We start from the raw sequence: 25,579 nt of genomic DNA on the forward strand, positions 1-25,579 counted from the left end.
TAATTTCGACCACCTGGGGATCTTTAACGTGCGCCGAAATCTCGCACACACGGGCGTTTTTGCTTTCCGCCTCCATCAGAAAAGCGGCCGCCCCCGGCCGGGAATCGAACCCGCGACCTCGTGCTCAGCAGCGCAATGCCTTAGCCACTGAGCCACCACGGCGGGTGCCTTGGTGTGGCATTTGTTTCTTCGCAGTGTGGTCCCAACCTAACCCTGTAACGTAAAGTTATATAACAAGACGAAATTAAAACGTTAGAGCTAAAGTGTTAAAATAATATCTGGGACACCCCGTGCACGGAAATGGCGGCACCGAGACATCGTGCACCGAAATGTTTGTGCACCTAAATATCTGTGCACCAAAATGTCCATGCACGGAAAAGTCCGGCCACTGAAATGTAAATGTAAATGCATTTCAAATATACAATCTTGAACTCCAGAACGTTAATGAACAAAGGTAAAAAAAAAAGCATTCAAGTGCAACAAACAGCAGCAAAGATTGTAAGGAAAAGTTAAGGGAAAGAACATGTAAAAATTTGCAGGGAGTGCTTACAACTCTGAGAATGTGAAGGCGAAATTTTCTGTTGATATGCCTTACGGCCGCCCCGTTCACACTTGATTAGCCTGGAGCCACTAAATTATACCCCTGTCACACGGGCACTTTTAATGGCGATTGAAGTGAATCGCGATCGAGTTTTCCAGCGCGCTCGACGTACTGCCGCTGCTACACGGCCCGTTTCAATCGCGATCGAGAAGAAGCACCGGTTGCACTTGTGTACGACAGATGGCGCTAACAATGTACTTGCGGTTTAGAGTTTACAGTTTAGCACAGCAAAGTCGGGAGTCCTGGTTTTTAATGACGACGCCCGTAACGAATCGGTATTCGTTCAACAACAGCAATGCCGTGGGTAACAGAATACAAATATTTGGGAATATGGATAAACGCAGGTCAGGCGTATCTAAAAACTCATGAGGAGCATTTAAGAATGAAAGGCAAAAAAAACGCCTCTATCACGAAGCACAGAGCACTGCGGGGATATAACAGATATGAAGTAGTGAGAGGAATCTGGAAGGAAGTAATGGTACCAGCACTCACCTTTTCAAACGCAGCAGTATGTGTCAAATCAGAGATTCAGTCAGGGCGAGATGTAAATCAGAGGGCCGTAGGTCGATTGGCATTAGGAGCGCACAGTAAAACAACAAATGAGGCAGTGCAAAGAGACATGGGATGGGCATCCTTCGAAGTGAGAGAAGCAAGGAGCAAAATATGTTTTGAAGAACGACTTAGAAATATTGATGACTAGAGATGGGCGGCAAAAGTGTTACGGTATCTTTACATGAAAAGCGGGGACACACAGTGGAGGAAAAGAACCAGAAGGCTCATGACAAAGTATACGAAACCTGGAAGTGCAGGGGAAACAACCGAGGCAATAAAAAATCAACTAAAAGAAACAGAGAGAACGACCTGGAAAAAGAAGATGGATGCAAAAAAGTCCTTAAATATCTATAGGATCGGAGAAGCAGGAGATCACAAGGGAAAAATTATTCGATAATACCAAAGGGAGTGCATTGCTTTCCCGGGCGGGTTGCTTGCGGACTAAAACACTTATCGGCGAGCCGGTACAGGAAGAACTATGCGCAGGCTGCGGCAAGGAGCCAGAAACCATGCGACATATTGTAACGGTGTGCAAAAGTATCCGTCCAGTCCTCGGTGAGGGAGCCATCCAGCTTCCGGAGGCCCTTGGCTTTAAGGTTAGCGGAAAAGTGAATTGGACAGCAGTAGAGGTTAGTAAAAAAAGGTTAGATTGTTGGTGGGAAAAGAGCAGAGAACAATCTGGGAAGACATGCGGACAAACAAGTCAGACTAGCACAAAAATTTCGTAGAAGTATTTTCTTTTTATTTTGATATTATTATTTATTTATTTTTTTGTATTTTTCTGGCGAGATGATTGTACAGTGGCGTTGCTACTAAGGCCGCTGTGTAACACCACCCCGTTACAAAGGGGAAGCCGCTAATCATCATCATCATCGGCCGGCGTCTGGTAACTTTGCGCGGTCTTAGGTATACGTAACTATGGAAATGTTACCACACGCTTGTTTGGGTCAAGTTATTTGACACAATTTGTGGCATTAGTTGAAGTTTCCATTTTCTGTGTCATTACTGAGCGGGGACGAGAGTATCACCGCTTTCGTTCGATCGCGCTTGAGAAACCAGGATTGAGTTCGAGCGGGATCGAGCTCGATCGCGATTGAAACTGCCGTGTAGAAGGCGCCCGATCCGGATTGAGCTCGATCCAGATCGACTCAATCGCGATTGAAAGTGCCCGTTGGACAGGGGTATAAGCTATGCTCAACCTGATATAGTGGATCTAGATTATCCCCCTGGGCAGCCCCTTTGATGCTCGTTCCTTTCGCTACACATCACCAGGACCCTGTTTCTCCTGTCGGAACCTTCACTTGTCGAGGTTGCGTGGAGGCGGTTTACCCTCCTCACAACGTGCGGGTTTGAAGCAGAGATGTGCTGAGACTTATGTATGCCATATGTGGTTGAGACGTCGTCAATGCGAAACATCTGTGGATTAAGCTAGCGTAACGGCAAATTAGAAAATATATATGGGAGAGGTCATGAAAGCAACACAACCTGAATATCGGTAAAACAAAGGTTCTTGGTTCGATTAACGGCTTTACTCCCGCAAGATTACTTTTTCCTGCCTTGGCATCGGGAACAATTTTTCCGGTACATCATTTTTTTCCACCCTGGATTTGGGACCATTTTTTCCGGGACCATTTTTTCCAGGGCCCTTTTTTCCGGGACCATATTTCCCTACACCCCATGCGCTGCCACGTCGTCTCCAGCCTTCGAGCCGACGGAGTACGCCAGCGAGCCGACGCGAAGACTAAATGCAGTGATCTCTAACAGAGAGGGGTTCGTTAAAAACAACGCGGTTGTGCAACAACGCGGTTGTGCGTCTGCGAGGTGGTTGAAGGTAAGATTTGCATGTTTTTTATTGTAACCAACATTTTGGGAGAATTGTGCCTCTTCTAGTGTCAAATAAACTCAGTGTGTTTCCCGCGTCGCTGCACGGGGAATTCTCCGCCACTGGAGGTGAGCGCTTCGAGGCACCCTAGGGCAGCTGAACACGTGGCGCCACCACTCGGCGCTCCCCTTGTTAGTGGAATGAGTCGGTGCATTGGACTGGGCAGCCTTCCGTTGTATTTGTGGTGTTTGCTTTGGTGCTTTGAATATATTGGTGTTGTGAGCGGATATGTGCTGTGAAACGAAGTGTAGACAGATGTGTTGGGTTTTTAGATGCACTAACGTCTACGGAAACTTGTCGGTCGCTTCTAAAGTTGGGTATCGGCTGCGATGACATGAGCGCTTGTTGCGGTAATCTACGCTTGGCTCCACCTAACCCGAGCAGGGACAAAACTACTATTATTAGTATTCATTTCTTTTTAAATACCCTAACGCCTACGTAAACGTATTGGAAGGTTCTAAGGTTGGGAATGGGCTACATTGACATGAGTGCTTTTTGCAGCGCTCTGCGCCGGCCTCCGCGCGATCTGAGTAGGAAAACTATTATTATTGTTATTATTAATTTCTAAAAATAAATTATATTAACCGGTTTCAACGACTACGGTTTCGACGCCAGCAGTAATGTTGGGATACCTCGATATGTTTTCTTTGAAAAAAAGGCACTTACATACGAGATCGATTACCGTGCGGCCGTGCAAACAACACGGCAGTTTACACTTTCTTTCTTAACCATGAGCTTAGTGTCTTCGGTTTTTATGAGTGGCAGCATGGGAGCCTGAGAGCCGAAGCGGGACTTGCACGTTTGTAGTGGTCATTTTATCAGGAGCCAAAGTTATTCAACCACCAAACAGCCCAAGCAACAAACCATCCCTGCTCCGTTTCCCATTTTACCACCTGCGTGGAATAAAGGCTGCCACCGATAGTTAAAAAATTGTGGCATGTTAACATCAGCCTGTGTTTTTTAATGCTTAAGTATTCTTTCCCGATCCACTAAAAAATCGTGGAATACCTTGTGAAAAACCAAAAATGCGGGGCTAATTGCCTCAAATAGGGGTGCATCAGCCAGAGTCCTCCAGCACAGACGCATTTCCGACACGAAGGAAGAAGTCAAAATTCCGAGACGTGTGCATGGAGGTGCAAATTTAAACAGAAAAATCATCCAGCCCTCCGTCTAACGAACACGATGGTTGTACGCGAAGCCTTCTTCGTGTGAAATAGAATGGGAAAGGGTCAACGTAAAAGACGCTGCGATTAAAAGACCAAACTGCGTACCGTTCAAATTCAAAGTAAAACTAGTCAAAGATAAATCCAGAAGACAACTAAGGAAACTCATTCGAGAAAGCTTTGTGATAAACGATGATCGTCGTTAGACGGTGGAGTGCAAGATTTTTTAAACGTAGGTGGCAGGCAGCTTGTAAAACTCAACCACTGCATTAGTTTTGGAACTTAGGGCAGCTTTTTGGCACCCTCTTGTCTCTCGTCCTTCATCCGCCCACGCAGGAATTGTTTTTTACTTGAAAACCATTAACCAATTCTACCCTGTAACCATAGCAAGTCTTATAAAGCAATGCTTTTTCACGGCACGCATAAACGTTCATGTGGTATTTATTCTGTCAAAGATTCCCGGTGGCTGTAGCAAGCGTATTTCTGTGTAATTTAAGACATTTATGCTGTAGTTAATGAAGTTGTTTGTTTTCTGGTAAATTTTAGAAGGTACCCCCCCCTCCCCCCAAATTTATCTTTAGCTTGCTCACGACGCTGTTTCGTCATCAACTGCTAAGGCCAGCGCCGCAGCATTCTTGGATCGACTGCACACACCGGCTTTGTAGGAGCATTTCGCTGCAATATATTCCTGGATACACCAAAGTGCATGCAGGCATGAACAATTTGCATGAAGGAACGGACTTGGACTTCCTGATTGACTTCCAGCTTGGGGCATTGAGCGTCGTCTGCTATTTGTAATTACTGAGAATGGGCGAAAATCATACACATGGCATGCTTCTTAAAGGTCACTTCCACGCCGATCTGAAAAAAACTACTTATGGTTCCTTTGCAAGCCGCACCACAGCAGAACGACAGAAAACCATACACAACTACGCTGCGCTGACCGCCACCGGCATTCCACTGACGAGCGGCTCGCCACGGGCGGCGCTGTTCGCTGAAGCGAACTACAATGAAGCGAAACTACAAATGAAGCGGTACAAGGGGATATGAGCTGGTCGTCTTTCGAGCGAGGGAGGCGCAGAGCAAGAAAAAGTTTGAGCAGCGGCTTCGTGACATGGAGGACGAAAAATGGGCCGTGAGGGTGTTTAAGTACCTGTATATGAGGAGCGTGGACACGCCGTGGAGACGGAGGACCAGACAGCTGGCCAAGCGGTACGGAAAGTCGGTAGGGGAAAGCGGGGTTTACACAACAGTTAAAAAGCAGGTAAAGGCAGCAGAGACGACGAAGTGGGCACAGAGAATGGAGGCGAAAAAAACCCTGGAGACTTATAGGGCAGAGAGACGGTAAATTAAGAAGGAGGGATTCTATGGCAATACGATAGGCAGTGCGTTGCTCTTCGAGGCACGGGCAGGGTGCCTGAGAGCCCGGGCATGCACGGGTAGCTATAGGCAGCAGGATGAAACGTGTGCATGCTGCGTGCGGCAGTGATCGGGAAACTATAGACCATATTGTCAGGAGCTGCACAGAGATACGGCCACCGCGGGGTGAGGGGGAAACGACGCTGGCGGAAGATTTGGGATTTGGGACGAGGGGGAACCTCAACTTCAAGGCCATAGAGGTGACGAAGAGGCGACTGGAGTGGTGGTGGAGGAAAAGTAGGGAAGGGATGGGTACGCAGGCGGAGTAATCATACGGATGAGAATTTAGAACAGCGAGGGGAGAAAAAAGGGGGTTGGGCGATGAGTTTAAAACAGAAAAGAAAGAGAGATGGGAGAGAGGAAGCAGATCTATAGGTTAGCTGGGAGTAGGGCAAGTAAACGTAATAAAACAGGCAAGTAGGTTGCTGACAACCGACGCCCCGATTCAAAGGGAAAGCCGCTAATCATCATCATCATCATCATCATCACCATCATCATCATCACCATCATCATCATCACCATCAACATCATGGTGGGGCCATACACCAGCCGCCCGGCCCCTATGGGGAGGCCCAACGGTGTGAAAGCAATGCGTTTTTGCGCGGGTCTCGAGCAGAACATTGACTTATTCACACTCGCGAGCAGAATGAAGTGTCAGCACTGTGAACGGCTGTTAGGTGTTTTTGTTAGGCTGTGTCTGTGGCTCATTGGCAGGCGAAGGTGAAGTTGGCAGGTCAAACGTCGCAGGGCCGCTTTTCTTGAGAAGTACGTCTGGTGCCCGCCGCGCAAGCCCGCCGGCGATTCATTGCTTTCACTGGAAAAGGGAGAAGGTCGCGGCCCTGTGGGAGCTCTCCGTGGGCTAGGCGGGTGTAACCATAACCACCAAGCGCCATTTGAGGGAGCATCCTGTAGAGTCGAAGGACGACTGCTTATTTTTTTTTTGAAGGGGAGGGGGGGGGGGACGCGGGGGGGAGGGGGAAGGGGGGGGCGGGCGCAGGCGTCACAACGACTGAAATTTTTCCTTTACATTGGGTGAGGAGACAGAGGGGAAGTGCGGGCGGTAAAACCTGAAGCTGGCTCCCAGAACACTACAGCGAGGAAAAGAGATAAAGGAAGCATTTTGAAAAGTGGGTCGCCACAAGGGTCGCGCTTCCTTTCAAACAGCACTTCGTTTTGACGAACTAGTAGACCGTTCTATCGGGCGAGGGGGAAACGTACTATCGCACGCAGCGGTTGCGGCGCGCCAGCCGCCTTTCCCTCTCTCTGGAGTGTGCGCGCCGATCACGGCGGGCCTGGCGCCGCTGCTTCTTTGCCTTGCCTACGCTCTGCACGGATCGCGCGTGCGGGTTTACCATTAATTTACGCTACATTTTAATGAAATGTTAATAAATGAGCCAGACTAGGAGCTTTTGAGTTGCTTGCGTGCTTTAACACGCAAAATTTCTGGCAATTTTGTTCTGCTGAGCTCTTTCTGTACTGCATTTTACTAGCGCAAAAGAGACGCGGATGAAGAAGAAGTACACATACACAGTGTCATGTGTACTTCTTCGTCTGTGTCTCTTTTTCACTAGTAAAATGCAGTCAGATAACCAACTAGCCCAACTTTCTGCCTTAATTGTAAATCTTTCTGTGCACCTAGTTCGGAGTAGTTGCAGAAAATTCTTCTATTTTCTTTCTAAACTAAACTATGTGACTAAAACTTGCCTCTGTCGCAGATGGTATTAGTTCCATCTCCACCGTTGCTGCGGTCACATTGCAGCAAACCCAGCTCCACGTATTATTGTCACAGTGACTACCACCTACCTGGGTTGTCCCATACCCCAGCAAATCTGAGCGGAAGGGGGGCTACTGAAGGGGATTCTACCTCCCTTCTTTCCCCATCCCCGATTCGGGCAAAATGAAGTTTTTCACTCACTCACTCCAGCCAACAGTTCAGTCCATTACCCAAATGTGATGTCTCTTTGTCGGCAACATCAAATTAAGCAACGCAAATGAGTAGGCTTATATGGTTGCCCAACGGCGGACGCTTAATAAATCCTGATATGACGCTCTCCAGGAGCTGTGTAGTTTATTTTATTTATGTTGTACATTAGTGGCCCTGCTAAATTGTGCTGCAGAGCAGCTCGCAATTCTAGAGAGAGGGAGCTTTGTTTATAGTTGGCGGCAGTGGTGGCTGAGGGTGAGGCGTTTATATATCGATAATATTTAATACAAACTATTTAATTTTTCAAATACTTACGAAGTTCACACAAAAATACCTGTATTAACGCCTGCAGGGATATGAAGCCAGAAGTTTGTTACACTGACACGCGCTTCTGCTTGTTGCCCATGGGCGCCGAGCGTATCAGTGTTAGATCGTTTTAACAAACATCAGTTTTTGCAGTAAAAATACCAAAATACCCGCTATACGCGATCCCAGACACACACACACGCAAACAAAGAAAAATTGGGACGAAGTATTGAAAACATATGTTCGACACGGCATCGTTTACCCCCCGTGGTCAACGCTACTTCGAATACCCTTGCGCCAAAAAACACAAACATACATACATACATACATACATACATACATACATACATACATACATACATACATACATACCAGGGTGTCGAACGGGAACCGAACCGAACCGAAAACCGGAACTGAACCGGTATTTTTGCCGGAACTGAACCCGAACCCGAACCGTTATTTTTTGAGCACGCTGAACCCGAACCGGAACTGAACCGAAAAAAGAAATAACGGTTACCGGTTCATGCCGAAACGGTTCGACCCTCTGTTGTTGACATTGCACAGTCAATGCAATTCAGGCTTTTTTTTCTTTCACGTACCATCAACTTCGTACCTGCTCGCTTACTTCCCCCTCCAGACAATTGAACACTATCACACTCTATGTAACAACAAGGGAAATGAATGAGCACCAATGTAGCAATGGTCTGTTGCTGCTGGAAGCGCGAGCGTAGTGGAAGCTGACCAAAGGAAATGTCATTCTCCGCAGCTTGCAGGGGATATAAAACGACTTTGCCCTTCCCTAGCTGCAACTTTAGTGGAGCAATCAGGCTGCAGGAGTGCTCCAGTGTGCAGCAGCGAAAGCCCGATGTGTGCAAACTTTTTCCATTTCATAATTTGTTTAAAAGGTCCGACACCTGCAAATTGTAATATTTGACAAATTTGACCGCAGGAGCGGCTCAGTGGCTAAACCACTTGATGCTGACTACAAGTGGCTTCGATGTCCATTACCCACAACCATTTTTGAGGACAGTACAGTGGACAAGCTCCGTTTTTTACAAGTACAAATAACAACAGATATGTCAGGGAAAACTGTTAAGGTGCGCACTTAATCTCTTGGCAAGAAACTGCAGTCCTCGACCTTGTCTTGGAAGCAGAAACAGTAATAAAGCAGATGACACGTGCAGAAAGGACGGCCGGTACCTCACACTGTCCCATTCGCCGAGCGATCATCTTTTCTGCTTGTTCTGCAGTTTTTTCTCTTTCAGATCTGCTTTTTTTTCGAAGGTGCACTTGTACTGACTGCCCAACTCGCTACATTACTTCTACTGCTACTCGATCCGGAGGGGAGTACTGATTTGATTTGATTGTGGGGTTAACGCGCCGACCCAGCACAGGCGATGAGGCGCGCCGTAGTGGAGGGCTTCGAATTCATTTTGACCACCTGGGGATCTTTAACGTGCGCCGAAATTTCGTACACACGGGCGTTTTTGCTTTTCGCCTCCATCAGAAAAGCGGCCGCTTCGGCCGGGAATCGAACCCGCGACCTCGCGCTCAGCAGTGCCTTAGCCACTGAGCTACCGAGGCAGGTCAGAGGGGAGTACTGCTGTGGACGAATTAAAGAGCGCCTACCCAAAAAAGTTCTTCTTATGCTCCGCGCGTAAAATTTCCCTTTCATTTTGTAACAGCATAATCTGTTATAAGATTACGCAATGTAGCACACGGAACGATGGCCGGGGGTCAGGCGGTACGATGACATACTGATTGTAATGCACACATCCAGTATAGCTTTCGCAAAAGGAATTGCAGTGGTCAGAGAAATAATGCAGTGACTGAGCGTTAACTAAAGCTTACTTTTAACAAAAGTGTGGCTAACACATTCGATAGGGTGACAGCTAACAAATTATTCAGGGTGACCAAATGATCTAATTCATTGGTAGTATTTATGTGCCTGTAGTAGGGTTGTTCTGTTTTGTTACAAATATTAAAAAAATGTACGCCATTGGTAATTAGCGCTGATATTTCAACACGCCAGTACACAGACCTAAATTTAAGGCTTCAAGGTAAGCGTGATAGGCGATTCCATAGTGACGATTGCGATTTTAACAAAAAATGAAAGGGCAGAATATACATATATCCCACCGTCATATCTCTCGGCGGTGGCTTTATGAATAGTCGCTAGGACAACATAAAGTCTGGACGAGAAAGTAGGTAGTAAATCGTCACCACTTCATCTGTTTTTCTAATATCTCGTGATTATTTAAAGTTTGCTTTGCAATTGCGCCACTGCCCTTGGGGAACAGCAGCATTTTGAATTTTTGTTTGTGTTTTGACTTTACTGTCGCTTTAAACTACTAAATGTTTTTTTTCTAATTTCAGTGACAATTCAATTCATCGAACCGGTTCGCGAACCGGTTCAAGCTCCCGAACCGGTTCGCGAACCGGTTCGGCACATAATTTTGTCGAACCGGAACTGAACCGGAACGAAATTATTTCACCCGAACCGTAACCGAACCGGTATTTTTTTCGGTTCGACACCCTGATACATACATACATACACGCTACCTCGAGGTGAATTTCAGCTCCCCCGCTGCCCAAAAAGCCGCCGATTTAAGCGCTTTCCATTGGGCGAACAGGAGCACTTCTAACTGCACCCAAAGTGCTCTCGCGAGTTCTGGCGTCTTCCAGTGGTCGGGCAGGAGCAGGGGCGTTGTGTTTCATTGGTCGATGAGGAGCACTTTTTTGGCGCCGAGAGCAGCCGAGAGCAGTTCTCGGTGCTCCGTCGCCAGCGGCGGAGTAACAGGGAACGCCGAGGAAGTCACATGACCTCTTTTGCGTCACTTCTGGTTTTATCCCCGGGTGGCGGAGGAAAAATGGCGGAATCCAGCAGCCGCGGTAGTCGCTCAGTGCGTACGGCAGCAGCTAAGTGCGGCCGTCTGGACAAGGAATTGCTGCTACTTTTAGATGATGAAAGCACCACATATTCAAGCGCAAGCTCATCATCGGACAGCAGCAGCAGCGACGACGACGACGATTTGACATTGCATGAGTTTATGTTCGAGCACCAGTTCACCCCGCCGGAGCAGCGACCGAAGGTAGAGTCGTATCTGGAAAAGACGGTGGACGCTGTAATCGTTCGCAGCTCATTTTGGGGAGACACGATGGTGACCTCTTTATCATGAACATGAACATCCGCTCGGCTTCTTCATTCGTCGCCGTGCGGAAGGCAGACACAAAACCACCGGCACGTATCTGGCAAACTGGCGAGGAATAACTGCGTGCGGACATCACGAGCGCGCGAAATGCTCCGGGAAGCGAGCGCGGGAAACGTTTGGTCACTTGACTCTTAACATCTCGCCCTCCCCCTCTTTTCACTGCTCCCGGAGCAGCGCGAATATTTCATTTGCGGAACGAAAGCACACGTCCCCGTTACCCCCGTGTGCTGCTCTGGCTGCTCGCTCCACTTGCTCTTGTTCGCCCAATGGAATTCGCCATAAGCCAGATCGCTTAAACTGGTCCTATGCAACAACTTTCCCATTTAAAGTATATCACGGAAATGAACGTACAACGCGCTACAACGCAAAATTCACCGAGTCGCCGCTAGCGCCCAATCTCCGCGGAGCAAACGCCCAAGCCAGCAAATCGGCCAGCTACCAGATGGCGCTGCGCACGCAAGATGGCGGCAACCTAGTTGGAACTCTCTATAAATGTTGCTAGTGAGCGCAGATGTCTCGGACGCAAGTGTAGTTTTGCGTACCTTTAAATAAACGTTCAGACATTACGGAAAGTTGGACACAAGAGTGACAAATGCGGCGTCATTACAATGCCGTTTCTTTCTCTTTTTTCAGGTCAGATGCCCAGTATGCTTCTGCACTTGTTGCCGGAGATTTAAAGCATTTTGCTATCCCTGTAATGCAAGTGCTACTGTGGCTTCCTGGGGAACGTGCCCTGAGGCGCGGAAATGTCAGAGTTTGGAAGGCAAGTGCAAGCAAACAGCGCACCGACAACATGCTGACCTCATTGTTTGCAAATGGCTTACATTTTTTTCGTTGTGGAGTGTTGTGGCAGATATCGTTCTTACCAAGATACATTGTGTTCTCGATGTAGGTGTTTTGTTGATTCAGTGTTTTTATTGTGTTATTAACGTGTGCACATGAAAATCGTATTTATGGAATTGCTATGCAATAAATTGACTGTGTGCAGAAAACAAACTTTCAACGTTTTGCCATTCAACGTTTGAAGCGCAAAAAGAATAGAAATCATGTAATCCTAAACGAAAAATGAAAATGCGACCGGTGCACTGATTAGGAACTCCCAAATACATGAATAAATTCCTCTACAGCGCTTATATCAAACGCCCAAAAACAAAAAATACCTCGAATGCAGGTCAACACTGCTCCCAACGCGCGTCCTAAAAACTCTCAGTTGGAGGAAATAATCAGTGTTGTACACGTTCCTCCAAAATAGGAACTTAAGCTCGTTCCTCGTTCCTTGCAAATTTCGAAACGAGTTCCCGTTACAAGTTCCTTTATTGCGAAAGGAACGCGTTCCAGTTCCACTCCGAAAATTGGAACGTGTCGTTACATTAACGTTACAATTAGGTTTTTAAATTAAAATATAGTTTCGGGTAATCCTGGGTCGAAATTAAGTGAGCCATTTAAAACTCACATCGAACTACGTATATTATACGAATATTAGCCCCAACGGCAGCAGATTATCTGGAGATAAAGATAATCAAAAGAAACGCTCCTAGGCGAATTTTTTCAGGGAGCACCGGACAAACTCCAGACGGCTCGAGGACATTTCGGTGCAGGATATTTCGGTGCGGAAATTTCAGTGTATGGACATTTCGGTGTGCGGACATTTCGGCGACCAAATTATCCGGTGCTTGCCTGTTTGCGACACCCGCTATATTTTTATTTCCGCTTAACGTGGGTTATGGACAACAATCTGGAGCAGTGAATTTATTTTTTGATTGATGCCATGTTCGATCTTTGCCAGGTATTTTTAGAAATTCTACATTTATATATTTTTGTTTAATACCTTTTCCTTGGTACACCTAGCTGTTATGCAGCCGATTGAATTCTTTAGCACACGTTTTTTTTTCATTTATGACAGGTTGTTAATTTATATTCGCTCTTTTTTTAGCTAGGACAATTACCCGTGTTTACGATGGTCAGCCACTTCTTTTGTATTTTTTTTAAATTACACACCCTCAAATTACACAAATTACATGCACACTCTCAATATCCAAAAAGTAACAAACATTCGCTAGCCCTGCACAATGTAGAAAACCTTATGAATAGTATTACGTAGGCTGGGCTGCCTTGCTAAAATGAATTCGCGAACGCTGGTCTAGGATATTGTCGGGGAGGAAAAACGGGCCTTTTGGAAAACAGCCGCAGGTTCTAATGTCATAAATGCTGATTAAGCGCGTAGCGGTTGTGCATACAAATTCCACCCATTGTGCTCGGGACAACCAAACTTCGTTTAACGTTTACAAGCCTACATTTAACACATTTTAATTCTTCGTTCTAGCGCCACCCCCCCCCCCCTCCCACCTCCCGCCTGTACGCTCGAATCTCGACCAGATTTCTTTTTCAGCCATATTATTTTCGGTTTTCCCTGAAAATCCTAATGGCGTGGTGGAGTTCACGGTCTCCGAAGCGTCACCGCAGTGATTTTTTATTTTTTTTTAATTTAGAACATACTGCTAGCCTCTTAGTGGAGGCTTTTACAAGAATTGGGTGATACATTCAGAACAATGACATAACACACTTCGCGTTTAAAACAGAGAAAAAGCTTTACATTCACCATTGGCGCACGAAACCTCTATAAGTGACACAAAAAGCCACCCAAAAAGCCGCTGAGAACACAATGGCCACTATCGTTTGCTGGCTACGCCCTTCCGCGCGTCGCGGTCATATCGACGGCGCCCCCACTCCAGGAATCGCTCTTTCTGCGCCTTCAGTCGCCCCCTTGGGAATTAACTCATCAAGTCGCGCATATCATGGATACCCCAGGTATACATCGCTTCCTCCCATGATAAGGAGCCAACCCGCCGCGGTGGCTCAGTGGCTAAGGCGTTGCGCTGCTGAGCACGGGGTCGCGGGTTCGATTCCCGGCCGCGGCGGCCGCTTTTCTGATGGAGGCGAAAAGCAAAAACGCCCGTGTGTACGGGATTTCGCTGGACGTTAAAGATCCCCAGGTGGTCAAAATTCATCCGGAGCCCTCCACTACGGCGCGCCTCATGCTTGCGTTGCGTCGGCGCGTTAAACCCTACAATCAATCAAATCAATTATAAGGAGCAAAACAAAATGAATAGGCTAGTGTGACGAGGGCGGCAACAGTCGTCTTATAGTTCGAAGTCCAGTAGACGCAATGGTGAAGCACAAGTGACAGGCGGGGCTCAGGTTTCCCCTCCACCCGCCGCGGTGGCTCAGTGGCTAAGGCGTTGCGCTGCTGAGCACGAGGTCGCGGGCTCGATTCCCGGCAGCGGCGGCCGCTTTTCTGATGGAGGCGAAAAGCAAAAACGCCCGTGTGTGCGAGATTTCGGCGCACGTTAAAGATCCCCAGGTGGTCAAAATTAATCCGGAGCCCTCCACTACGGCGAGCCTCATCGCCTGCGTTGCGTCGGCGCGTTAAACCCTACAATCAATCAATCAATCAGCTTTCCCCTCCCCTAAGTAACGCCACCAGAAGTGCGATCGGTGGTTTGTTAGTTTTAAATAGAACTGACACGGAATGCAACGAAGGCGAGATTGATTGAGAGAATAATTAAAACGAAATGCACACGCGCCTAATCGACCTCGTTTTTCTGTTGTCTTTTCGCGGAAGTTTTGCTGGGGGCGGGGGGAATAGACTAAAAGCAGCAGCGTCTTGCACCGTTGGGTGCAAGACGCTTAAACACTTAAAGTATTAGGGTTGTTCACATGAATGTTAAACTAACAAAAACTGGTTGAACGGATCCAAACTAACAACGTTAATTTTTACCATCTACTAGAGAAATTGGGTTTCACGTGGCAATCCTCCGCCAGGGTTTAGCGTTCGTTTCCACGAACGGCGGAGCAAGCACAAGTCTCGAACGTAAAATCATATGAAGTCACGAAATTACAATATTAAAGCTAAAATGTTCAAAGAATGCCTGGTACATCCCCTCACTCAAAATGTCTAGGCCAAGACGTCGTGCACCAAAATGTCCGTGCACAGAAATGTCCAAACCGAAACGTCCTGGACCGAAACGTCCTGGACCGAAACGGCCTGGACCGAAATGTCCGACACCGAAATGTCCGGATCCCGTTTAGCAGTCCGTCCGTTTCGTTGGATGAGTTGTTACCGGGTTGACCGGGACCGGTCTGCTTCTGAGCGCGCGGAAGGGCAAGTAAGAAGGGTGCGAATGCACGGACATGGCCAAGGCAGGCCCGCGGAACTAATCCACCTACCGCGACGACTGCCCAAGTGCCCAGCCGGGTCCCGGTCAACCCAGTAACAACGCATACGACAGAACGGACGGACTGCTAAAACTCTCTATTCTTCAAATCCCCAACTTTAGGGGACACGCGCCTCCGAAGACGCCTAGCGCCCTCCTCGGCGGCAGCCGTCGACGGCGAGCGTTACTGAATGGGAGGGAGCAAAAAAAAATCGTAGCTCTCGAACGGAAGCAGGTTTTTCAAAAGCCCTTCTTGAAATACCTAAAATTACTTAAAGCGCACTCGCGGTGAAAATTAGAGCAGTGTAAAGGGTTAATTACCGGTTCCTCACGCACCTAAAGTTTTCCAACCGAGGCCCTTGATTTCTGATTTGTTTCGCAATACTAGCGGGTATACTAGTGCTGCACAAAAAGTGCTGCACACGGATATGAAACCATTGGGAGTAGGATAAAAAGCTTTGCTGTAAGTCTCGTGTCTTTGAAGCACGAAGCGTCCTAGCGCGAGGCGCTGGAAAGCGAGTGTCACGGTGTGTTTTTTAGTACAAGTTACGACGACAACGATGACAAGGGACGCTGACAGCCCGACCCCCTAAGGAGCTTCGACCCCGACGGCATTTTATTAATCAAGGGGAATTTTCCCCATATCCGAATAACAACGTTTTGATTAATCAATCAAGCAAGCAATTTAATCAGTCACATAAATTAAATTATTGATTGATGAGTCGATCAACGATGGCAATTATTATGTGTTGTGTGAGAATTAGGTGTCAGTGATCTTTATTTTGCGGGAAGCTGTATATGGCTCACCCGACTTCATTTCCCCTTGTGGCGGCCCGTAAGCGCGATCGTTCAGCAGATTATGCTTTGCGAGCTACGAAGCTTCTGTTGTTCTGTATCTCGGGAAAAAGTCACGGTGCGACAGGATTGCTATGTCACTACGCCTCGCCCAGTTTCTTTACTTATCGTAATTACCTTGAAACGAATGAATGACGCTTGACGGATCAAGCGGCTATATAATTGCAGGCAGTTTTATCCCAATCAATATTATGAGTAATTGCCAGTGGCAGTTTTAATACAAGGAACACAAAGCCGCTCCTCCTGAAACAATCCATTAGCATCACAGTGGTAAACCTTGTTCTACTCCTTACACAGACGATTAGAGTGAGCCCAGTCAATACATTCAATAAGAAGGTATTATGAAATCGCAATTCCGAGCAAATTTCTTGTTCATTTCACAATGCTATATTTATTGGTAATTTCCAGGCTTTCTCTTATTCATCTACCAGCCCCCTTGGTAAAGAGAGGGGTGTGTCACTTGCTTTTGTCATGAAGACGACTGTCTCAGCTCTCGCCAAACCTGCCTATTCATTTTTTTTTCCTTGTTATAATGGAAGAAAGCGATGTTTATCTGGGGTGTCTATTATACGCTTATGGTCACTAGATCCAACGGGTCATTAGATCCAACGAGTCAGGAGATACACTAGGTCACGTGATGCCCGAGTCAGAAGATTTAACAAGCCAAGAGATCCAATCGAGTCACTAGATCCAACGCGTCAATAGATCCAACGAGTCAACAGATCCATCCGAGTCATTAGATCCAACGCATCACTAGATCCAACGAGTCATTACATCCAAAGGGATGAACCGCGCGTGCTTGTATTTCTTGTTATTGGGTGGTAGTTGTGTTTATCGGTTTGCTTTTGTTTACTAGCATCCATGAATAACCCGTTGATTAACTACTTGCACTCTCCAAATGCCTAAGTGTGAAAGCAAGAACGAATTGACTGCAAGATTTTTTCACCATTGAAGTAGTATTGATTTTGTACAGGCCATAATTAAGTTTCAACCGTGAATAAGAATTGCATACATTTCGCAATTCCAAAAATAATTCGCAATTTCAGTAATTAATTTCAGTCGTTAGGGCTGCTATTCAAAGAACATTTACAAAAAAGGCAATTACATTAAAGAGGATTGAGGAATGATCCCTAATAAGTAACTATAATATCAATTGTTTAAAAAGTATGCAGATTCATAATTATTCGTAAATATTACAATAAGAGAACAGACGTCGTTTTTAGAAAAATAGATCCTTGAGATACTGTCCAAAGACAAAGCAATACAACGCGATTTAGGAACCCTCTTTAATACACAATTATCGTTTCGAAGAAATTGGATGCACTTATGATTATGCCGGGATAAGTAAAATATTGATAACATTAAAAATCGGTAATTCATTGCAACTGCTATTTTTTTCTATGATTTATTCCTGAATAACCTGTTTGTACCGAAAACGCCCTGCACTGGAACGTGCGGGTGTTTAACTGTGCGTGTAATGGTATGTTAATGCACCGAATAGGCATTGCAGAAGTACCCCCAAAACAAGTGTTATTCTTTTTTTGTACCCCAAATTTTGGATTCTGAATCCCGATGGACATTCGCCCCAAAGGTCAGCCACCTGTCCCTCCCTGAATTCCTCTCAGCACTTGGGAAAGGCGGAAGTGGCATGCATGGCGCCGGCTCCCGCGGGGGCTCGCCTAGAACTTTTGGACGTGGATCTGGCCACCGCTACCATTCGTGTCGCTTAATACACGCTGCAGCGTCCTCTAGCCGAAGCAACCCATTCAGGAGCTCAAGGCACAGTTTTCCAAGAACGCGCCGAAGCGGAAGACATGGGCGACCGAGGGATAACAGATGCGAGGGTGAAGGTGAAAAATCCGTCCCCGCGAGTGGACAAATATTTTAGTATTCCGGTATTTTTCTGTATGGTGCTCTGAACTATCGGATTCGGCGAACAGGGATTTGTTCCCAGGTCGTCAATACGAATGATTTTCCCTGTTTTACTATCTTGCCCAAATGTAAATATTCGTGCATAAATTTTGTTGTCATGAAGTTCGCCTTCATAGCCCTCATTTTACTTTGGCAACGAGAAGTCCCCCGAAGCGCGCAAATTTGCGACCCCAACCTACAGTTGGCGTGCAAGACGGAATATCAACGAACAATCACTCTGTTATTATTGATCGACTCCCAGCTTTCCTGCTGAAAAATATAACCGGACGGGAACCTAGTCAATTCACAAGAAAAAGTGATATTTCGTACTGACCAAGGAGAGGACTTGGATATGAAAATCCGAATAGTTTGCGCGTCATTAGATATCAAAAGTTGCTATTCATACACTTCAAAGGAATATTTTAAAGGCCATGAAGCCTGGGAGAACAAAATTATCAACTTGAAACTGCGCACAAAGCAAGCTTTTGCCCCATCATTGGCTGTGCGAAAGGTCGTTGCACTCCGCTCAATAACTTTATAGTAATCACATCTGGAAGAATTGCGGTAAACCGGAAAGCTACGCGTGGTCTTCCTTTATTCAACTATTTCTTACACCCCATTTTTCGTGGCTGGCAACGAAGTTATTTTTTACAGTGCAGCTGTAAGTCACTCGCTCGTGTGCATTTCTATTTTGCCCTGTTATGTCAGCAGGATCGTTCAGCAGATTACGCTTTGCGACAGAGCCCCAACTTATTCGGGAAACTGCTGTAGCTTTAACTCCAGCATAGACATCTCGGGAAAAATTATGGTGCCTCCTGACAGATCTTTCATCACGGCGAGTTCATTTACTTGTCGTAATTAGGTGGTCCACAGTGAAAATATAAGCATTGAGGAATTCTCTTTTGTTGTAAACATGTGAAAATCTACGGGATGAGAATGGTTACAGAAAATGGCTGTAACCCTTGTTTTGGTAAGGAGACCCTGAAACATATAAATGAAGTCTGACTGCTGAGGCGGCTACATGATCGTGGGGAGTTTTGCGATATCACGGGTAATTACCAGTCGCAGTTTTGATAGAACGAACATAACGCCGCTGCTTCTAAGACATTCCATTAGCGCCTCGAAAACAACGTAAAACAGGCAACCTCATATTTGTCTGTTAGAATACAACTGCAGCCATTTCAAACTTGATTACTATATTGAACTGAGAAATACATTAAATCGCAAATAACAATCGTATTGTGTTCCTTGGGTTCTTTAGAATACGTCCAGTAAGTACGCTTGCAAACAAGATACAACCGACTCTAGATAATTAAAAGTCGCTTAATTAGAATTTTCGGTTAACTTGAAGGGATGTTCTAGCTGGTCTCGGCAATTATACGTGCAATTCAATGGAAAAATTGCCCGGTAATTCGAAGCCAAAACCAATTATGCCGGTTAATTGGAAGGTATTTTGAATAAAAACATACGGGTGGCTGTCATTTCTCGATGAAATTAAAATTTTTCGGCGCCAAAAGACCACAGTGTACTGTGTTATGTCGCCGACATGGCAACTGCGGCCGCGCGCAGCCAGTTCCGCTGAAGCTCGCGCCAACGTACGCATCCCAACGTTCTTTGTACAGTGCGCGTCAGGCTTGTCTAGGGCAAGCGAACGCGCGGCTTCGAAGCAGGCTGGCGACATCTGCTGATAGCAGCTGGGTAGAGATAGCCTGCCATTGCGCTTGCGTGGTTCTCCTACAGGCTCGGGCCAGTCGTCTTTTAGCATAGGCCACTCAAACCTACGGACGCCACACCCCGCAAGGGGAGCTTTTGTTATGCAGTGCCAGCCGTAGGCGGTGACACGGGGGTAAGAGCGTAATTTGACGTGGTGGATTATCATCGCAGCCGTTACGTAATCGCACAAAAGCTTCGACGGAAAGCGCTTCAGTGCATTTGTTGCGTGCTTTTCGTTTACAAAACTTGAGGTTCAGAAGGTTAGCGCAGGTCGTTTTGTATGATAGCGCAACCACCCGCGGGGATAATCTGGCCTGTCAGCGATCACGGCTGGCACTGTGGAGGATAAGCGCCCCTCGAGGGTGGTGGCGCCTGCATATTAGAGTGGCACATGCTAAACGACGACCGGCCTGACCCTGTCCGAAATCCGCGCACGCGCAATGGCAAGCTATCTCTAACCCAGCCGCTATCAGCAGGTGTCGCCAGCACGCTCAGAAGCAGCGCTCTCGCTTGCCCTAGACAAGCCTGACGCGCACTGTACGCTATGTTGCAGCACACAACACCGTGTAAGCAGTTTGCATGCTGGACGCTTCAGGCTTCAACTTTAACGATGAGTCTTAACACTCAGGACAAGCAATGTCGTACGCTTGAATTGACGAGGAAAGTCGAGGTTGCGACCAAAATCAAGAAGGAAGACGTGTAGCGTAATTACGGCTATGCTTTCATGGTACTTTATGATTGATTGATTGATTGATTGATTGATTGATTGATTGATTGATTGATTGATTGATTGATTGATTGATTGACTGATTGATTGATTGGGAGGTTTAACACGCTTACGCTACGCAGGCGATGAGGCGCACAGTACTGGAGGGCTCCGGAATAAATTAGACCACATGGAAATCGTTAACATGCGCCGAAATCTCAAGCACACCGACGTTTTCGCTTTTCTCTTCCATCGGAAAAGCGGCCGCCGCGGCCGGGAATGGAACCCGCATCCTTGGGCTCAGCAGCGCAGCGCCTTAGCCACTGAGCCACCACGGCGGAATTCTGTTTATTTGACAGTTGGTTAAGTTCGAAGCTTTTTGCGGTCCTCATGAATTTTGTATTAATATGAGTCAACTGTATTGCGAAATTGCAATTAAAAGCGCTTTTGTAACTCAGTTCGTAACATCATTTTCATTAGTATTTAACAGCTTCACTGCCTAAAAGCTGAGAAGGACTGATGGTCAATTTTTATACGAACCTTTCGTATTTTGCTACGAACTTTGCTCATCGCTGCTGAAGTTGTTCGTTTTTGCATTCCTGCGTTTTTAAAGCGAAGCTTCCGGAAGGTTCAAATATTACAGCAAATTTCAACAAATAAACAGTCGTTTTTCGCAATGTCGCATAACCATCCCCTGGCCTAAACTAACGCAGAATTTCGAACAAGAACATTTGTAACAAATTGGTTCAAATGAACAGGTCCGAGGGCCGCGTGCGGCCCACGGGCAGCGCGTTTGAAGCCCCTGCTTCAGAGAAATAAATCAGGAGCCCGGCGGGCCGGGAACGGCTAGCGGGACTCCGGCCGCGGTTGATGTAAAGACGACGTAGGCCACTCCTGATGTCTCCATGCTGACTTTCATCATCATCATCATCACCAGCCTATCTACGCCCACTGCAGGAAGGCATCTCCCATTATTCTCCAATTACCTCGGTCCTGTGCCAACTGTGACCAATTTATCCCCGCAAACTTCTTGATCTCGTCTGCCCATCTAACTTTCTGCCGCCCATCGTCTGCCCATCTAACTTTCTAACTTTCTCTACGGATCCACTCTGTTACCCTTAATGACCAGCGGTTATCTTGCCTTCGCATTACATGCCCTGCCCACGTCCATTTCTTCTTCTTAATTTCTACTAATATGTCATTAACACCAGTTTGCTCCCTGACCCACTCCGCTCTCTTCTTGTCCCTTAATGTTACACCTATCATTTTCCGCTCCATTGGCCGCTGAGTCGTTCTCAATTTAAGTTGAACCCTCTTAGTGAGCCTCCAAGTTTCTGCCCCGTAGGTGAGTACCGGTAAGATGCAACTGTCATACACTTTCTTCTTCAGCGACAATGGTAGGCTGCTACTCATTATCTGAGAATGTCTGCCATATCAGTGCACCCCACCCCATTCTGATCCTTCTAATTATCTCTGCCTCATGGTTGGAATCTGGGGTCACAACTTGGCCTAAGTAGATATATTCGCTTACCACTTCAACTCCCTCGCCACCTATCTCAAACCGCTGTGCTGTCCCGAGGTTATTGATCATTACTTTATTTTTCTGCATATTAATTTTCAGCCCCACGGTTCTACTCTGTTCGCCCAGTGCGGAAAGCATGCTTTGCAATGCATGGATGCAGCGATGGCGTGGGATTCTGCTTCCGGCCGCTGCAAAGTGCGGACGCAGGATGACGAGCTCCGTTCAAGGGGCGGTTTTGGCGGGCCCATCGGCTCGCGGTACTAGGTCTTCTGTTTTTGACAACTCTGCAAACCAGGAATATCAAGTTATTCTGCCTCATTTGCCATCCGGACCATCTGTTCTCAACACCATTTTTCTGCACGCGGACGTGAAAGCCAGGCCATACAAGGTAGAGGATTTCCGCGACCCGCTGGTGCGTCTGAATTTGCTGCCCGAGGTTGTGGCCTTGGGCGCATATCAGATGAACCACCTGTGGGCCGTGACGTTCAAGGACGCCGAGACAGCTGCGAAGCTGGTTGCCGCCTCCGAACTTCAAGTGATGGGGCGGAGGTGCCTGATCTTTGATCCGCGGAGCCAGGACGTACGCCTAAAGCTTCACTGGGTGCTCCACAACGTCCCCGACGACGAAGTGCGAGGCGCCCTGGCGCTTTACGGGAAGGTCACCGAAGTGACCCGTGACCGCTGGCGTGTGCCGGGCTGCACTTCGCAGCTCTCGACGACACGCCTGGTCACCCTACGACTCAAGTCGGGCGTCACCGTAGACGACATCCCGCACCAGCTACGGATCGCCGGTGAGCAGGCCCTTGTCGTGGTGCCCGGACGGGTACCGCTTTGTTTGCGCTGCCACCGGAGTGGCCACATTCGTCGGGAGTGCCGCGTCCCACGGTGCGGGCGGTGCCGCCGCTACGGCCACAGCGACAGCGAGTGCGTCCGCACTTACGCGAACGTTGCCGGACCAGCGGACGACGACCACAAGTCCGAGTACGTGATGGACGCCGAAGACGCGGAGAGCGCTTCGAAGGGCAAGGAAGAGGAAGGGGACGCGGTGAAGGAGGCAACGCCCCCTGAACCTGCAGCCGCCGTGGCACCGAGCGCCGAACCACCTGCCGTAGGAGAAACGCCCACCGAAGTCCCGGACGTTCAGGGCAACCAAAACGCCACGGACGGTGCGGGCGTGACCGAAGCACCACTCCTGGCGTCGGAGGGAGAGAAAAGCAGGGAAGAAGAAGTTGAGATGACAGGTGTCCTTGCTGGCTCTTCAAAGCGTACAAGGGATTATGTCGAAGGAAAACAGGCCAGCACCGCCGAGCCGAGCGGTGACGAACCCCCGGCGAAGGCTCCGACGCATGCTCGACGGGCGTCGGTGAAGGTGAAACCCAACGTCAACGCGGAGCGGCCCAGGAAGCCACCGGACACATAACGTAACGTCCCTGTTCGGCCCTGCAATGTGAACAATGCCCCCTGATTCTCTCGTGCAGTGCAGCGCAGCGAACAGCCGTCTCCGGGGAGTCTACGGACAAGGGCACGGCAACGCACACGGAATATCCGCCGTCGCTACACTGGAGCCCAGGGTTCGTTGAGCTGGCCGTTGTATTGTGCTCTCAGTGTGCTTTAATTCGATATTATGGCTATTTTAAATAGGCCGCTTCGCATTTCTACTTTAAACGTAAGAGGGCTTGGGGCTAGGCGCAAGCAGTATCAGCTGCGAAGGATTATGGACGAAAAAGAAATAGATATAATGGCCATTCAAGAAACAAAAATAGAAAGCGAAAGCAGCACTGAGAGCATGATAAGGCCCTTTAGTGGCCGCTACAGCGTTTGCGTGAGTCATTCTGTGGGAACTTCGGGGGGGTGTTGTATTTTGGTTAGAAATTCAGTTGGTATTCGTGTACAAACAGTTACGTCCAGCGAAACTGGCAGGATTGTGTGTTGTGATTTCAACTACTGTGGATTAGAATTTCGTGCAGTGGGAATCTATGCACCCAATGTTACACGGGATAGGACGGTTTTTTTTTTGAAGGGTTATCTGATTATTTAAAGCTACAAGAAAGAGTAATTTTATTGGGCGACTTCAATTGTGTGTTAGAACGAAGAGACAGAAATGTGTCGCCGCGAACAATTGATCAGAGTGCAAGGGTCTTGACAGAAGTTCTTGAAGACTGTGAACTAGCAGATGTAGCACACTGTGCGGTTAACAGAAGTGCTTTAAAATTCACGCACTTTCAGGGCACGAGCCATGCGCGGCTGGATCGTGCATACGTATCTTTCGAGCTCGCTGCGGCGTGCAAGAACTACGTGGTCGATAGTGTCTCTTTTAGTGACCACTGCCTGGTTTCTTTTTTGTTGGGGGAAAGGAGGGAGGATTGTAAGAAGTTCAGCTGGGAACTTCGGAAATTTAATGTAAAATTATTACAAGACACCACATTCACGGATAGAGTACAGGAAATTGCAGAAAAACAAACAAACGACGAAATCAGCAGCTGGCGGGAAAGGTGGGAGGTATTCAAACAGGAATGCAAAATGGTAGCGATGGAGAGGGGGACAGTGCTTAAACGGCAAGAGAGGGAAGTGGAAAACCAACTCAGAAATAATCTGCAACACATGTTAAAACTCGAAAGCGAAATGCCTGGGGCATACAAAGAAGATATTAGAACTATTAAAAATAAGCTGGAAGCCATCGATATAGAAAGATATCGGGGAGCGACCGTGAGGGCGAGGGCCGAGGTGTTTTCGGCCGGCGAAGCGCCAACAAAGCGAGCGATAAAAGACGAAGCACGGTACGCGAAAGGGAATGGTATCGAGGAAATATACTGGCGAGGCGCGCTTACCAGTGACAAAGAGAACATAAAAAGTGCGTTTCAAGAACATTACACAGATTTGTTTAGCCCCACAATTCCAAAAACTGATGAGTTCAAGCGAGACTTTCTTCCAGCCATGCCAAGGTTGGGAGACGATGTGAGGGAGGAGTTAGAACGACCGATATCGCTTGGCGAAATTCAGACGGCAATATCGGAGTTAAAAGTAGGTAAGTCGCCAGGACCTGACGGGCTTGGTGCGGATTTTTATAAAAGGTTCTCGGATATAGTAACTCCGTTTTTATTTATGGTCTTTCGCGAGGCGTACGAGTTCAAGGTACTTCCGCCGTCGTTTGGTCGCACACACACCGTCCTCATACCCAAATGGGAAGACCGTGTTAAACTTCAGTCGGTTTCTGGGTACCGGCCGATTACATTGGCCAATGTAGATTATAAAATCCTTATGAAGATCTTAGCGCAACGAGTGCAGAGTGTTATAACAAGTGTAGTAGGGCCGCATCAGACCTGTGGTATAAAGGGGAGGAGTATAGTAACAAATGTTCATGTTGCGCGCAGTGTGCTGGAGTGTTGTGATATGTTTTTTAAAAGGGTCGCTATGCTTCAGATTGATTTCGAAAAAGCGTTCGACCGAGTGTGCCATGAGATTCTTTTTTGTATTTTGGAGCATATAAATGTGGGTGATGTGATCATACAGGGAGTGCGTATGGCTTACTCTCAGTGCTGCACGCAACTTATAATCAACAAGAATGTCACGGGAAATATTCCTGTACTGTCTTCTGTGCG

General features: G+C 47.4%; 1 protein-coding gene across 1 annotated transcript; it reads left to right on the forward strand.

The window, feature by feature from the left end:
- Positions 1 to 22,188: 22,188 nt before the first annotated feature.
- LOC144157785 (uncharacterized) lies at positions 22,189 to 23,400 on the forward strand. Its single transcript, XM_077688547.1, has one exon. It carries the CDS (start codon positions 22,189 to 22,191, stop codon positions 23,398 to 23,400), a length of 1,212 nt encoding a protein of 403 aa, XP_077544673.1.
- The last annotated feature ends 2,179 nt before the right edge of the window (positions 23,401 to 25,579 follow it).

Source organism: Haemaphysalis longicornis, unplaced genomic scaffold (assembly GCF_048455015.1).
Source record: "Haemaphysalis longicornis isolate Haplotype H1 unplaced genomic scaffold, Haemaphysalis longicornis Haplotype H1 scaffold_1, whole genome shotgun sequence".
Taxonomy (NCBI): Eukaryota; Metazoa; Arthropoda; class Arachnida; order Ixodida; family Ixodidae; genus Haemaphysalis; species Haemaphysalis longicornis.